We start from the raw sequence: 15,594 nt of genomic DNA, 5'->3' as shown, positions 1-15,594 counted from the left end.
ATGGGACTGGGGGTGACATGAACATGGTGAAGCGAAGGTCAACTGTCAAAGCAAGTCCCTACAGACACCGTTCAGGGTAAAGAAACCACATCCTATTATTCTCAGAAGGGAGAGGAGGGGCGGGAGGGGAAGTACTAAACAGGGGAGCAGACTGTAGTGAGGGGGCGGCATTTGCCAGAACAAACAAGGCAGCTTCAAGTCAGAGAAAGAGGAGATGATCAGGGGACATTTGCACACATATGAAAGGTAAAGTTCATTGTAACTTTTTCAGTGTGGTCTCCAGGCCTTGCACAAACTTCCTTCCCTTTGTCCTCGTGACGCAGTACTGTAATGGCTAATTGTCTGAGTGGCACCTACAGTCAAGTGGGGCCCAGGTTGAGCCTGAGGAGCACAGGGGCTCATGCCTGTTGATCTGGGTACCCCCTGCCATAAGCAGAGACTTAATTTCTTTTTTTTTTCTCCAGGGCTACAATATTTTTTTTTTTTTAATTTAAATCCAAGTTGGTTAACATATAGCATAATAATGATTTCAGGAATAGAATTTAGTGATTCATCACTTACACAGAACACCCAGTGCTCATCCCAACAAGTGCCCTCCTTAATGCCCATCACCTATTTAGCCCATCTCACCCACCCAACACCCTTGCCTCAACCCTCAGTTTGTTCTCTTTATTTTAGAGTCTTTTATGGTTTGCAGGGACTTCTTTTTTAAAAAATTTAATGTTCTTATTTATTTTTGAGAGAGAGAGGAAGAGAATGAGCCGGGAGGGGCAGACAGAGAGGGAGACAGATTATGAAGCAGGCTCCAAGCTCTGAACTGTCAGCACAGAGCCTGACGCGGGGCCTAAACCCACAAACCGCAACATCATGACCTGAGCTGAAGTCGGACGCTTAACCAACTGAGCCACCCAGGTGCCCCACAGAGACATCATTTCAATCCAGCTGCATTTTACCTCATTTATTCAATTCATTTCTTTAGAGCTGTACTTCTCCAACCAGCACATCAGAATTTAAATATCTGATTCTGCACCCTCCTTAGGAGGATAACCTCTTACTCTAATCGTGAAGACATTTTGCATCTTCTTTTTCAGAACTGGTTTCAGAAATAGGCTTACGTGCCACACAAGAGAAGCAGGCAGTCTTTGATAACCAGCTTTTTCTTAACAAAGACATCAGTCTCATTGATCAATGGACTCATCTATTCAAAAAGTAGGAGTCTCAGCTTAGAAAACAGTTTCAAAATAAGAGTTCTCAAAATGCGTGCATAGTAACAACCTCATTAGAATGTTTATCAACTTTCATTAGTTTAGGTATTACAACTTAGTTTGATCACTAAACAGTCACATGTATAAAGTGTGTAATGAAAGAGTATGCATGTAAAACCAAATACATGTATATGTTACATACTAAGTAGATGGTTAAAACTGAAGGGGAGGAAATCTGTATTATTTACGGGGAAAAAAAGAGGACCAGAGAGAAATAAAAATAAGTGATTAAAATGTAGGCTTGTCCCTGATAACTTTTTAAACAACCAAAAAAAAAAAAAATACTCATTAATCACTTGTATGCTTAATGGACTAATCAGTACCATACCTGGTTTACCTGGGTAAAAACTCATGGAAGTACAAAAAGTCAAAACTATATAAATTCACATTTTAAAATTGAGATTCCTATACAACATCTGGGACCATTTCCCTAACAGCTGCTTGCAGTATGGAGAATCGGGGAAATATAGGTAAATATATAGGTATTGTGTAGGACCTGTCGCCCCTCTAGCTACATGCCACCCACTTTGCCAATCATGGGTTGGCTTTTACCGACACCAAAACATTTTTTTTCTCCTAAAAAGAAAAAAAAGTAAGAAATTTGATAACCCTACTTCCCAGGCTTAAGCCTCAGTAAGAATAAAACCCATCACACGCGAGTTATATATCGCTTATCCCATGCTAAGTACCACAGGAACCCAGTTATGCCTCCCAGCAACATGACAAGTCACACGGGAGAGGTCAAGAGGAACTGGACAGGTAATGAGAACACAAGAGGGTGGAAAGGTAGGAAGTGGGAGTATACAGACATACAGTGGGGAGAAGCCAAGGCAGTAAAAGAGACAAAATTCTCCCTGCAGAGATTTGTGCTTTAGCAGCAGTACCTTTAGCACAGGGTATGCTCCATCCTGGGGTGCAAATGCACCTCACATAACCACCTCACTTGACCACCTGCTAGGTCAAGTTGGGCCCTAACAACAGGAAATAACAAAACCACCATGGCAAGGGTTATCAAGTGACAGGATGGGGTGGCTTTGTCAAAAAACATCCTCCCAGACGGATTCCAAATTGTCCCAGAGGATGTAAAAAGTTGTTCATGAAATTAAACAGAAAGTGGGCAAGGGCACAGGATTTGAAAAGAATGCGTACAGAAAATAAACTAAGCAGCACATACTGAGCTAGTCACCCTGTAGGACAGCAAGCTGACACAAAAGCAGCTGTTCCAATTATGTAGACTGACTCACTGAAGAAACTGAGTGTCATATGCTGCATCTGCGAGGTTAAAGCTCGCACACCATGTTCTCTGAGTGTTTGTTGACAAAAAGATCTCAGGGGTCCTATCTCTAACCTAAATGCTTACTAAAAATTAAAAAAAAAAAAAACCAAAAAACAAGAAAAAACCCAACATGTTCTTTGCAAGCACATTTGTCAGCAGGGCCCCATGTTTCCATAAACCGGTTTGAGGCCTTAGAGGCCTTACAAAAGCCTCTGACAGGAGCTGTAACAGCCCCTCTGGACAGTCCCACATCTGCAAACAAAGGAGTCCGTGCCCCCAACCCTACCCCAACCAGCTTCCTCACGGTCACTTGGGAAGGTAAATGAAATGCTTGTGTCTGGGAACTGGGAGAATACCATTAATAGTCCAAGTTACCTCAGAATCCCCCAAATCCTTCCTTCTGGGCCCTTGGGAAGGGCCGAACAGAAAAAACCGGCACATCCCCTTGGCCCTGACGCTACAGCCTCACTAATCAGAGGCAGAAACATCTTTTAGTCTTTTTTCTGAAAACCAAGGATCAGTCCGGTAAGCAAGCTGCCTCACGGTGAAGTAGTCCTAATATCCACCACCCACACCAGATGACAATTCTCCACCCCCCCCCGCCCCCGAAAGAGCCTGAATGCCTGCTAAGAACCATAATGCCAACTGTGTACCTCCCCATACTGTATTCAGAAGGGTCCTCTGATGACGCTATGGCCTCCTCATTGCTAGAATCATCCCAACAGTAATGAATAACCACTTGCTTTTAACATCCACTCAGTCCCTAATAGGAATGAATTGTGGCACAAACTAAAACCATGCCAAATTAAGTATTTGGGGGGGGGGGGAGGGGGAAGTTACCAGTTTAGCTAAAAGTTAGGCATTTTTGTTTGAAATAAAAAATTGACTAAAATGGCAAGCTTAAGATACAAACCCTTGTTTTACATTTCTATTTGACACCTTTAAGACCTAATTTAGAGCATTCATTTAACGTGGGGAGTAAAGAGAGAATTCTAATAAATGCCCAATGCTAAGGTGCCTTATGCTGTGTTGCACATAATTATAAATTCAGGCTCTCGTCCCAGGCAGCAAATCTGTTCAACACTGAACCTAGTATCAACATGTTCAGTTATTCAAAATGAGTAATGCCTGCCCTTTAAGAATTGGACATTTAAGGAAGCACTGACCTTGTAACGCAACTCTCATTTCAGAAATGGTCACTGCGGTGAGAAGGCTTCGTCGATTTAAAATTCCCTTATATAGGTTATTTCCTCTTGCACAAACCCAAGGGAGCACAGAAACTTTAATAAACTGAACATCCTTCCCTACACGTAAGACCATAACGCTGAGCTTAAAAGAACGCTAACCAAAAGAGCAGACTGCATAAGAAACTGATCACAACTATGTTGCTAAGACAGCAAGAAAAAGGAGAAACATAACTGAACGCTTATGAGCCTGAATGCAAAGAAAAACAGTTGCAAGATAATGAGAAAAAAACAATTCAGACACAGGTTTAAATAATTCAGATCCTGCTGTGCTTTCTGTATGTACTAGGTTCCAATTATAAATTATCAGTACTATCTCTAAAATACAACTTCCATATGTAAAGATGAGGAGTCCTCAGATTTAAGGAGGCACCTCACGAGGGAAACGAAACAATATACACTCAGTTGCCAACAAAAAGTATCAGTAAACAAATCATCCCTGCGCTCACAAGAGCCTCACAAAAGCCTTCTTCCTGAGCAAAAATCTTCAAAAGCACTCACAGTGGGTTTGCAGGAGGCTGACGACTAGAATTAACTGTGTTGCTGCGGGGCACCCGGTTAACTGGAAGATGGAGGTTGTTAGAATCTCGCAATATTCTCTATTAGCTGTTGGTGCACCTGGCATAACAGCCACCTTCTTTCATATGATTTTTTTCTTATACTTTTCTTTTTCTTCAAATCTTCATGTCCGCAAGCAAGCAGATTGGGGAGGGGGGAGGGGAGAGAGCTGCAGAGGCACCTGGGTGGCTCAGTTGGTTAAGCATCTGACTCTTGGTTTTGGCTCAGGTTATGATCTCATGGTTAGTGAGTTTAAGCCCCACAGCAGGCTCCGTGCTGACAGCTAGGGATTCTCTCTCTGCCCCACTCCCCACTCATGCGCTCGCTCGCTCTCTCTCAAAAATAAATAAATAAATTTAAAAAAAAAAAGAGGTGACTTTGTGTCTATGTCATAGGGTTACTCAGGATTAAATGGGTATCCTGTATAAAGCGCCTGGCACAGGGCTTGGCCAAATGAAGCCCATGAAAAAGTAATAAAAGCTACTACCGTTTCAAAGCTGATGGTGTCCTTGACATTTCAGGCAATAACGTGTATAAATCAATTGTTAACCAAGATGAAAATTTAGAAACAGATTATTAGTAACTCCAGAAAAGGAAAAAAAATAATCGTATATTATGTTCTTCAACTGAGACATTTGCTAATGTTCCTATGCCTCTGGCTTAGAGTACACCAATCTCGTCACCCCTGCCTCTCCCACCTCCTGAAACAGAAGGTTACTGACTAATATCCTGGGTTCCTGGAAGAGGCTTTTGTAGCAACGATGCAACTGAAAAGCACAAGAACAAAACGTTCCTTCGCCCAATGGCATTTGCCTCCCTTTGATACTAGCACGGAGTGAGAATTACAGATTTGATCCACAGAAGGCTTTATTTAAAAATATGAGGAAGGCACAGTACCTCTAATCGTTGTATACGTCCCTTGAAAAACATGAAGAGGGAAGAATTTGGATAAGCAGCTTCTTTTTTGAGAAGAATTTCCTTCGCTTCATCCAGGCCTGCTTTGTTATCACTGCCATCCAAGGCAAAAAATGGGCGGACCACAGTATGATACCAGAGCAGAGCTAATCTAAAGGAAGAGGGAGAAAAAGATTGAGCAAGGCTTTTCTTACAGCATTTACTACTTTGTCAAAACTCAGTATGTGCTCTTCTAATACACACTCCTTCCAAAAGTCTTTGAATAAGTCAATCAGAGTATTTTCCCCCATTTTAATCTTACCAATATTTGGAAAACTGAAACTTTGGCGCAGCTTATACATCAGCATATGCCCATCAGGTGAGGAGAATAATAGGATAAAAGCATTTAGCTCTGTTGAGGCTTCCAGATGGCTCTCTGAAGGTATGGACTGAGCTAAAGCTCTGATTTCTACACTTCACTCATCAGCACACAAGTTAGAAAGACGAACTGGTTACCATGAATTTACTGTCCCCTCATAATAAAGGCATTACTTTTTTGCAAAAGAAAAATGTAGTTTTCTCCTGTGTTCACAAAGTTAGAGTGTAAGCCTCAGTATCCAAATTTAAATATGGGAACCACAGACACAAATTTTACTAAAATGTATTAAAATAATTGAGAGAACCAGAAAAAGGGCTCTTTCTCTGGCCTTTGAGAAGGCTCAATTTGAAGAATACATAATCATTTAAAATTCCCTTATTTCATACTCCTCCTTTCAAGAAAAATAACACGTTAAATAAACTAGGTAAATAAAACAGATTCGTTAGGATCTTTAGTGAACAAAGATGTTTCACTAACACATCAAATATTTTTATGTAAATGTGTGCTTCTAGCATGTTTATAAAACAGTTCTCTTCTGGAGATCAGACGAATTTACATTACTAATTCATTTCTTTCCAGAAAATATTAAGATATAGACAAATTATCACAAGTTACAAAACTATTACATCAAATTAATAAAATACCACAGTTTATGTAATTTAATGACTTTGGGGAGGAACAAATATATTTTTGAAATGAAAATTTAATGATATTTTTAATAGCTACCAATTGATTAAGACTGAATATCCAAATTCCTCAATATCGATAGTAGAAACAGAGCTCGGTCTCTGTGATATTAACATTTTTTGAAAAATGTCAAAGGGCATCTAGTGTCTGGTAAAATTACTCAAATTGCAAATGGTGAATATTTACCAGACTGAAAAAAAAAAACCACATTGTTTTTTAACTGATGGAGGAATGGGTGAATCCTCGCTCTGGATAGTTTTATCAGCTTCTCTCCACACTCTGTTTCAGTAACTGTCATTTCAGTTTTGACTAACAGGACTCAGATTAACAGGACTCAATTTAGTTGACTAGCACAAAATATCCAAGCCACATGAGAGAGACCACTGGACCAACCAGAATCATCAAAGAAAATGACCCAATATCAGGATTCTCTAGGTAATAATAAAAATTTCAGAATCACAGGAAAGTTATCAAATTCGTATTCCTTAAAAATTCAAAAATCAGGGTCATGAATCTCAGTGACTCTGGTCAAGGTCACAGAAACTGCTTATCAAATCATCTGCGGTTGAAAAATGTGGTTGCTTTACCTGTTTAAAATACAGGATTCATGAGAGTCAAGAACAGTGTCCTCTCTCTAGAAAGTCAGCTTAGAAACACCACCAAAGACACAGTTCTCGGCATTGCGTTAAAAGGCATAAGGCGTGGCATCGTGTCAGCCAACCAATTTACCTGAAGTTTCCTTTAAAGGCTTTGATTGTCGTTTACTTACTTTCAACACTATATTATCTACCAAAGCATTGCAATACAGCTACTCACGTAGCTAAAGGGGCCTTCATGTCCTTACTTTCGCTTGCATACATCAGTGAAGAAAGCCCTTGCAGGCGGTCTCCAGGAAAACCCAGCAGGTTGATGATTTTGAGCAGGTTGGGGGGCACCATGGATATGCAAAGGTGAAAAAGGCCATATCCAAAGCTAACAGCACCTTTCAGTCTGTTTAGAGACTCCTCAGACACCCCTTCAGCCACAATGTGATTATCATTTGCAGCATCAGAAGTCAAGGGCTCTTCAGTTAGCTTCTTCTGATACAGCTCCTGGAGGGCATTGATGTCCAGATAGCATTTATTGTAAATCTTCCAGGCTTTCCTAAGGATCCACCCACCTTTTATATAGGCTATAGAGAAGGGGAGAAAAGCATTAAAAGAAGTAAATAAGCATTCAAAATAATTTTCCTTTATTAATAAAGGAGATTGAAGAAGGACCTGAAATTCAAGCAAAAATTTAAAAAATAAAAATGATCATCTCTCATTGCACCTTGTTCTCTTCACAGGGCTTCAATTCCTTATTTGTCTGATTTCCCTTGCTACACTGGATGACCACTAGCAAGAACCATGTATTTTTTTTGTTCACCGTCCTATCAGGCCCCTCTCTCGCACGAGCTGGGACATGGTATATTATGCACACTGAATCAAAGAATAAATGCATTAACACCAGCATGAAAGCGTCACTTGAATCTGACTTTTGTTCTGTATGTTCTGTGAAACATGAATCTCCACGTGTTTCTGAACTACCATGCACTTTGCTGATAAACCTCTCTTATAACGCCTACGTTTGTCTACCCTGTGCTTCTTTCCTCCTAAAGAGCAAGTTTTAAGTTGAATTCACTGCTAAAAGTACACCAAGCATGGCAACTCGCCAAAACTAAAACAAGCAAACAAAAAGGATTAATTTATACTTACTGGGTGAACAAACGGCCAGTTCATTAACGTGTAAGTCATCAGTGTTCAATGCAGAAATGCAAAGAATCCCCCATTCATCTCTACCTAATGCCTGCTGTGTGGGCCTTAACCACTCACTCCTCACTAGGAGGGCATTATTTGGTCTAGGACTAAGACGCTCCACCCACTGCCCAGCCTAGATCTAGACCAATCCAGTGAAGGAAGGTGGCAAAAAAGAAGCTACTTCATAGAGGAGGTGAAAAGATGTTATTTTTAAAGGCATTTTCATTATTTCTTGTTGGGCCAATTTTTAACATAGTTCTCACAGTCGCTACCCAGTTCCATGCCCAGCTGACCCCTCTCAGACAAGCCCACAGGTCCTGCCTCACCCTCTCCTTCTGTGAACATTTACACCTTCTGATGAGGAAAGGAAGGAGCAGTCGACTTCTCAGTGCTTATCTGAGTGTATCATCACCATATTTGGGGGGAAAGGTCTTCTGTAAGGAATTTTCTCCAGAAAAGAGTTTAATCACTCAGCACTGTTACCAATATGGCACTGATAATCTGACCCCAATGCACAAATGGAAGACAACATGAACTGCCCCAGGCTTTCAGGCCCTTTAGAATAGCAGAAAAAGAAGTTTGTCAACATTATTTTTAAATTACAAAAAATACAGAACATAAAAGCTGATTTACAAAGTCTAATCCCTGCATTGAAAGTGATCGAAGAACATAAGGTACATACAGAAAAGAGTTACGGGAGCAGGCCTACTGCTATCCTTTGAGAGGCCTGTTTACAAGACTGGCCTTTGGCTAGGGTCTATGAAATTGACTTGGGAGAGTTCCCAGCATTCCTAGAACTGGTAAGAGTGGCTCACTGTGCCTACCCTGCTTACACAAAGAGTATGTTTCATGCTGAACACCTGCTTTCCCCTGGGAGTCTGGAATTTGGCTATGTGCAAGGCAGATTGTATCTATACATGGTGAGCCCCCAACAAAAACTCTGGGTGCTGTGTCTCTAACAAGCTTCCCAGCTGGTAACAAAACTCATTGCCCAGAGATTTAAGGATGCAACTCCACTGGGAGAAAATTTTGGTCACTTTAGCCCAATTTTTCCTGGATTCCATCCCATCCATCTTTTCCCTTTGCTCTTTTGCTTTGTATCCTTTGCTGTAACAAATCATAGCCATGAGCATGATCACATACTGAGTCCTGGCAAATCACTGCACCTGATGGTCTTACAGACCCCCAATTCATGTAATCAAGCTGATATTTAATCAAACTAGTATTTTACTTAAATGTATCAAGTTTCTGATAAATGATGACCATATCTCCTAAGGGATCACAATTGAAAACACAACCATAGGACAAGTTCCAAGTTCTGGATTTGTTAATGTCTTATAGACTAAGTCCACTGAAAAGAATATGGTTAAGATAGGATGAACAAGCAAAACAAAACGTTGTTTGTTTTTTTTTTAAAGAGAACGATTTTTATAACTTTATAAAAGTAATACATGTTTGAAACAACTTTCATTTAGTTCAAATGAACAAAAACATTTACTGAGCAAATATTACATTTCAGGCACAGTTCTAGGACAACCAAAGAGAAAGAAGATACAGATGGCACCTTTAAGGGGAGGCACACTGACTTTTCTGTGAATGGAAGTACTGCAGGAAAACAAAAGGTCTGAGAAAACCCTTAAACTTCTAGGGTAACACACCCACAAACAATATGACACTCAGTTATGATCCAAAATGCCAAAGGTTGAACAGAAAAATGAAAAAGAAGGAAACATATATTCTTAAGAACACAAAAGCCAATTGGGATAGAATAAATATTGGCTACAGATTTAAAGAATGAAGAAAGAGGGGCACCTGAGGGACTCAGTCAGTTGAGCATACGGCTTTGGCTCTCAGTTCATGATCTCACGGTTTGTGAGACTGAGCCCTGTATCAGGCTTGCTGCTGTCAGCACAGAGCCCGCTTGGGATCCTCTAGTTCCCTCTCTCTGCCCCTTCTCTGCTTGTGCTCTCTCAAAATATAAACATTTTAAAAAATGAAAAAAAGAAAACTTGCAAAACCCTAAAAATATTAACTAGCTATTAAGTTCCCATTACATGCCTAAGACTGTGCTTGGCAACGGAAGGATACAAAAGAACCATAAGCCATAATCTCAGCTCTCCAACTGTCCATTATAACACTGAAAAATAAATGAAAAAAAATAAGTGTATAACATTAAGACTATCTCTCTACATATATGTTTGTATATACACTCCACTGGGCTATACATAGAAAAATGAAAATAATGTTGAGTTGATGGGTGAATTATTCTTTTTTATTTCCTTTTTGTCACTAAAGTTTTCTATGCAGCAAATATATAAACGAGTTAGTGCGGAATAAGTATTGCGGGATTCCAGTAGAAAACTTTACTGCCTCCTACCTCTGGGCCTAACTGGAAATTTTATGGACCAAGTTTCATTCCATTTTATCCTGTATTTCAAGGCTGCTGGAGCTTCATTCAGGAAGCACAGCTTCCATCCAGGGAACACCAGCATTCCAGGAAACAGCTACAGGAGTGAGAATATGACAGAGCAGGTGGACAGGCTGTTCAGAGGCAGAGTGAAACGGGGGACACAGGGAGGGTGTGCTCAGCTTGGCGGGGTGGGGTCCCCTGACGTCCAGCTGAGGAATGGTCACCTGCACCAGGAGAAGCAGGCAATTTCTAAGATTGGGGTTGAGGGGACTACCAGTGTTAGGAAACACATTGTAGCAATCCAGATCTCAGGTGAAGAATCATAGCAAAGGAGGGGTAGCAATGGAAACAAATGGCAAAACCCATCAATGCCAACTGCACAGACTCAGTTAAAAACTGACAAGGGTAAAAACCCTATTTTTATAAAATAATAATGTAATTCCACAGGTCTTTAATCTCTTACCTAAGAGAGGAGTTTAGGTGCCAATGTTTAAAAGCACATGTTAAAATCTGTAGTAACAAGCTTTAAAGCTTCTAATTTGAGCCAAGTAAATAGAACCCAAAGTTTTTACTAAGTCAAAGGCTATAATTTGTGCAAAACAAAGTTCATATGCACACAGAAAGATACAGTTTTTGCTACTTTCTAAGCTCAATGTGGCAGGGAAACAGGTTCCCCAGGACTCTCACCCTACTTCCCTGTCCCAAATGCTGTGACCAAAACGTCTGAGCACAGCCTGATGCCGTCAACCACAGAACAAAGGCTGAGTGAGGATCAGGCAGAGCCAGCCCTGTGTTCCATGCAGCTCCTGCAGGAAGCACCCTCAGTTGCCTTGATGGTGTAGCAAGGCAGCTCATGAGCACACGTTTTCCCAGCAGGCAGAGAAACAGTATTCACGAGCCCCACACCCTACACAGCCTTCCATATGGCTCCTTGAAAGGTCAAATATAAATCATTCAGCCATCACTATCTATGCTTTTGACAGAAGGCAAAGAGAGCAAGAAAACCACAGACCATTTGCCCTCCCCCTTGAAGGCCAGCCTCAATCAGCTGGGAGATGCAGGGGAGAGAGGAAACTCTGTTCCCATTAATGGAAAGCCTTAACTCTGTCCAGGTGGGGGGGGGGGGTGCGAGAAATGGGAGTCCTTCCCAGGAAAGGGCTAGAGTCTTCTGGAGAGTGAAAATACGAAGTTATACTAATTGATGTTGGGATAAGTTTTACAGATTTTTCAGCAGGAGACTGTATCTGATGGGATCTCCTACCATAGCATTCTGTTTGTTCACTTGCCCCAGATGAGGCTGGTCAACCCTATAATGAAAGGTCACTTCAGGCTGACCCTTTTTTGTGACCCACATAACACACTCTGGAAGAACAACGGTTTTGTTTTCACTTCTAAAGGACACACTTTTCCAATCTCAACTCTTCTTGGGACTCCATATCCTGCACCTCTTTCCTGAATGGCATCACCTCCCCTCCATCCCTTTCTTTAGTTCACATTATTATACACCCACCATTTGCTAGGCAACAGTGCCACGTCAGGTACCAAGGACAGAGAGAAGAAAACAAACTTCCATTGATCTTCCAAGGAAGAGTTTCTGAGCTGTTCACACCCTGTTCACCCAATCTGTGACTAACTTACATGTCTAGCAAGTAAAGTATCATCCTGAATGAATTATAACTGATTCACTCCTCTTTCTCCCCTACTAAACCATCCAGCTCCCTCAGGGCAAGAGCTACTTCCTACTCATCTCTAGAGCCCCAGCACTTACCACCCCACAGTGTGGAATGCATAGTAGGTACTCATAGTTGGTAAGGGGGAGGGGGAAGACAGCGGGTAGACATAGTTGCTGCCCTCAAGGAGATTACAGTCAAATACGTGGGCAGGCATGTAAATAAAAATTTGTACCGCCATATGATGAACACTTTAACTATGCACGGGATACATGTGGAACAACAAAGGGCAGATGATGGAGTCCCTGAGGAAGGAGAACATGAAGGAGGCTGACCTGGAACGTTCCTGGATAGGCAAGAGAAAAAGAAAGGGGCTGCGAGCATCTGAACTGAGGGTGGTATACAGGAAGGCAAGAGGCAGCAAAAGGCATTGAGGGAAGCGCACGAAGCCCTGCTTAGCGGCACGCGGCGCTGGGAAGGCAAGGGGGCTGGGAGGGCAAGGGGGCTGGGAGGGCAAGGGGGCTGGGAGGGCAAGGGGGCTGGGAGGGCAAGGGGGCTGGGAGGGCAAGGGGGCTGGGAGGGCAAGGGGGCTGGGAAGGCAAGGGGGCTGGGAAGGCAAGGGGGCTGGGAAGGCAAGGAGGCTGGGAAGGCAAGGAGGCTGGGAAGGCAAGGAGGCTGGGAAGGCAAGGAGGCTGGGAAGGCAAGGAGGCTGGGAAGGCAAGGAGGCTGGGAAGGCAAGGAGGCTGGGAAGGCAAGGAGGCTGGGAAGGACGTAGGTTTATAAGTGCCTCCTTAAGAAGCAATTTGGATTTTACTTCATAGGTGATGCAGAATGGCTGAGTGTTTAAAGCACAGGTGTAACAAATTTTAGACGGATGGCTACAATGGCAGCACAGAGAACGTGGCCTGGAGAAGCATGTCAGTTAACAGCAGACTGTCACATGACTCCAGGAGCTAGCACCTCAGGGTGTAAGAGTGAGGGAGCATGGGCATAGAGGAGAAGGCCATGAGAAACCCAAATTTCTGTGCCTCTCGAGGCACAAGTCACCAAACTAAGGTGATGGCAAAATGGTGAGAAGACTAGGAATTCAGGTATGAAACAAGCAACAACTGGCTCAGGCCCTGGCCCTGTTGTCACTAAAAAGCTGTGTCAACTGTTCAACCTTCTCCAAATCATCAGCCTCTACCACCTCACCTGTGAAGTAAAGGCAGAACCCTCATTTGAGGAAAATTTATTGGGCATATGATATGCCAAGAATACAACGAGTATGACATAGGACCTACCCTCAAGTCCAAAAGGAAGTAAACGAAACAAGATGGCAAATACCATATTTTAAATATAGCTTCTTTTTGTTATGAAAGTAGTTAACATACGCATATGGGTGAGGGGAAGCTAGCAAGCAAGCAGCCCTGGATAAGAGTTAATGAAAAAGATATTTAAAAAATAGTATATAAAATGAAGAGAGATGATGGGGGCAGTTCATTATAAAGAAGTTCAAATGAGAGAGGGCACAAGAGCTCTTTTTTTAAATTTTTTTTAAAGTTTTTTTTTTTTAATTTATTTTGAGAGAGACAGAGATGGTGCGAGGAGGGGAGGGGCAGAGAGAGAAGAAAGAACCCACAAGATCTTGACCTGAGGGGAAAACAAGAGTCAGACACTTAACTAAGCCACCCAGGCACTCCAAGAGTTCTTTTAAAAGTATGAAGCATTTAAAAATTCACAAACTCAAAAAAAATTTAAAAAAGAAAAAGAATAGGGGCACCTGTGTGGCTCAGTCGGTTAAGCGTCCGACTTCGGCTCAGGTCACGATCTCGCGGTCTGTGAGTTCGAGCCCCGCGTCGGGCTCTGGGCTGATGGCTCAGAGCCTGGAGCCTGTTTCCAAGTCTGTGTCTCCCTCTCTCTCTGCCCCTCCCCCGTTCATGCTCTCTCTCTGTCTCAAAAATAAATAAACGTTAAAAAAAAAAAAATTAAAAAAAAAATTCACAAACTCAAAACATTCACAGACTCATCCCTACCTGGAGCTCAGGTGAGTGAGTGCACCCCCCCAACCCAGTTCTGCGCCACCCACTCGGGGTGGGGGAGGAGCACTTATCATCTCCAAAAAGACAGCTTTTCCCCAAGAAAATCATCCATCAAAAATGTTTTCTAAGGGGCACCTGGGTGGCTCAGTCGGTTAAGCGTCCAACTTCAGCTCAGGTCATGATTTCACAGTCCGTGGGTTCGAGTCCCGCATCGGGCTCTGTGCTGACAGCTCAGAGCCTGGAGCCTGCTTCAGATTCTGTGTCTCCCTCTCTCTGACCCTCCCCTGTTCATGCTCTGTCTCTGTCTCAAAAATAAATAAACATAAAAAAAAAATTAAAAATGTTTTCTAAGAAATGTATTCCAACAAAGTAGGTTTTTTGTAGTTTAATAACCCAGCGTGTTTTAGGAAAGGCTAAGGAAGAGCATTTTTGGTTGTCTGCTTGACAAATACTAAGATATTCATAAAGCAAAAGACCACTATACACATTTATGTCTATCAATTTTATTTCAATATCAGCATCTGTTCAATAAATTATATGGAAAAACCAAGAGCACTGTTAAAAATCTATGATAAATAGGATTAAATATTAATTGATTAAAACCAACTTATCAGGAGAATGGGTAAAGGCTAACAAGGTAATTTGTGAAAGAAATAGTTTATTAATAAAATATAGGGGCGCCTGGGTGGTTCAGTCAGTTGCGCGTCTGACTCCAGCTCAGGTCATGAGTTCACGGTTCATGGGTTCAAGCCCCACATCAGGCTCTGTGCTGACCGCTTGCTCAGAGCCTGGAGGCTGCTTCAGATGCTGTGTCTCCTTCTATCTCTGCCTCTCCCCCACTCACACTCTATCTCACTCTCTCAAAAATAAATGTAAAAAGAAATTTTTTTAATAAAAAAATAAAATATAAGAATAGGTTTGACCTAATAAAAAAGGCAAAGCAGAGAACACCTCAATGTCCAAAAGGAATGGGTTAAATAAATCATGGCACATTCATATGAAAAACTGTTATTATTTAATATAATATTTTGAAACTGAGTTACAGGGAAAATACGTAAAATACAATCTAACAAGGAAAAGTAGGATATAAAGCACTATAGATTTCATTTTGTAAAAGAGATATAAAACATAGAACATTAGCAGTAAAGTGTGATTTCTCCCAGCGGTAAGGTATGTAGTGACTTGCTTTCTTCTTTCCCCTTCTGTACTCTCTGAATTTTCTATAACATGTTTAGTAATTATTTTGTTTATTTATTTTTGGGAGAGAGAAAGAGACAGCATGCACGCATGAATGGGGAGGGGCAGAGAGAGGGAGAGGGAGAATCCCAAACAGGCTCTGAACTGCCAGTACAGAGCCTGACACGGGGCTCAAACCCACAAACTGTGAGATCAAGACCTGAGCTGAGATCAAG

The 15,594-nt window shown here is 41.8% G+C and overlaps 1 protein-coding gene across 1 annotated transcript in view; it reads right to left on the bottom strand.

Moving 5' to 3' along the window:
* TTC39C (tetratricopeptide repeat domain 39C) overlaps positions 1 to 15,594 on the bottom strand; it is a 107,932-nt gene that overhangs the window by 39,377 nt on the left and 52,961 nt on the right. Inside the window, exons 5-6 of the mRNA XM_003995073.5 lie at positions 7,120 to 7,474; positions 5,241 to 5,409 (exon numbers count right to left, since the gene is read on the bottom strand). Coding sequence (XP_003995122.3) covers positions 5,241 to 5,409; positions 7,120 to 7,474 — 524 coding nt within the window. The remainder of the gene's footprint in view (positions 1 to 5,240; positions 5,410 to 7,119; positions 7,475 to 15,594) is intronic.

This window comes from Felis catus, chromosome D3 (genome assembly GCF_018350175.1).
Source record: "Felis catus isolate Fca126 chromosome D3, F.catus_Fca126_mat1.0, whole genome shotgun sequence".
NCBI lineage: Eukaryota > Metazoa > Chordata > Mammalia > Carnivora > Felidae > Felis > Felis catus.
The sequence above is the reverse complement of the archived record's forward strand: the minus strand, read 5'-3'. Positions and strand labels throughout refer to the sequence as shown.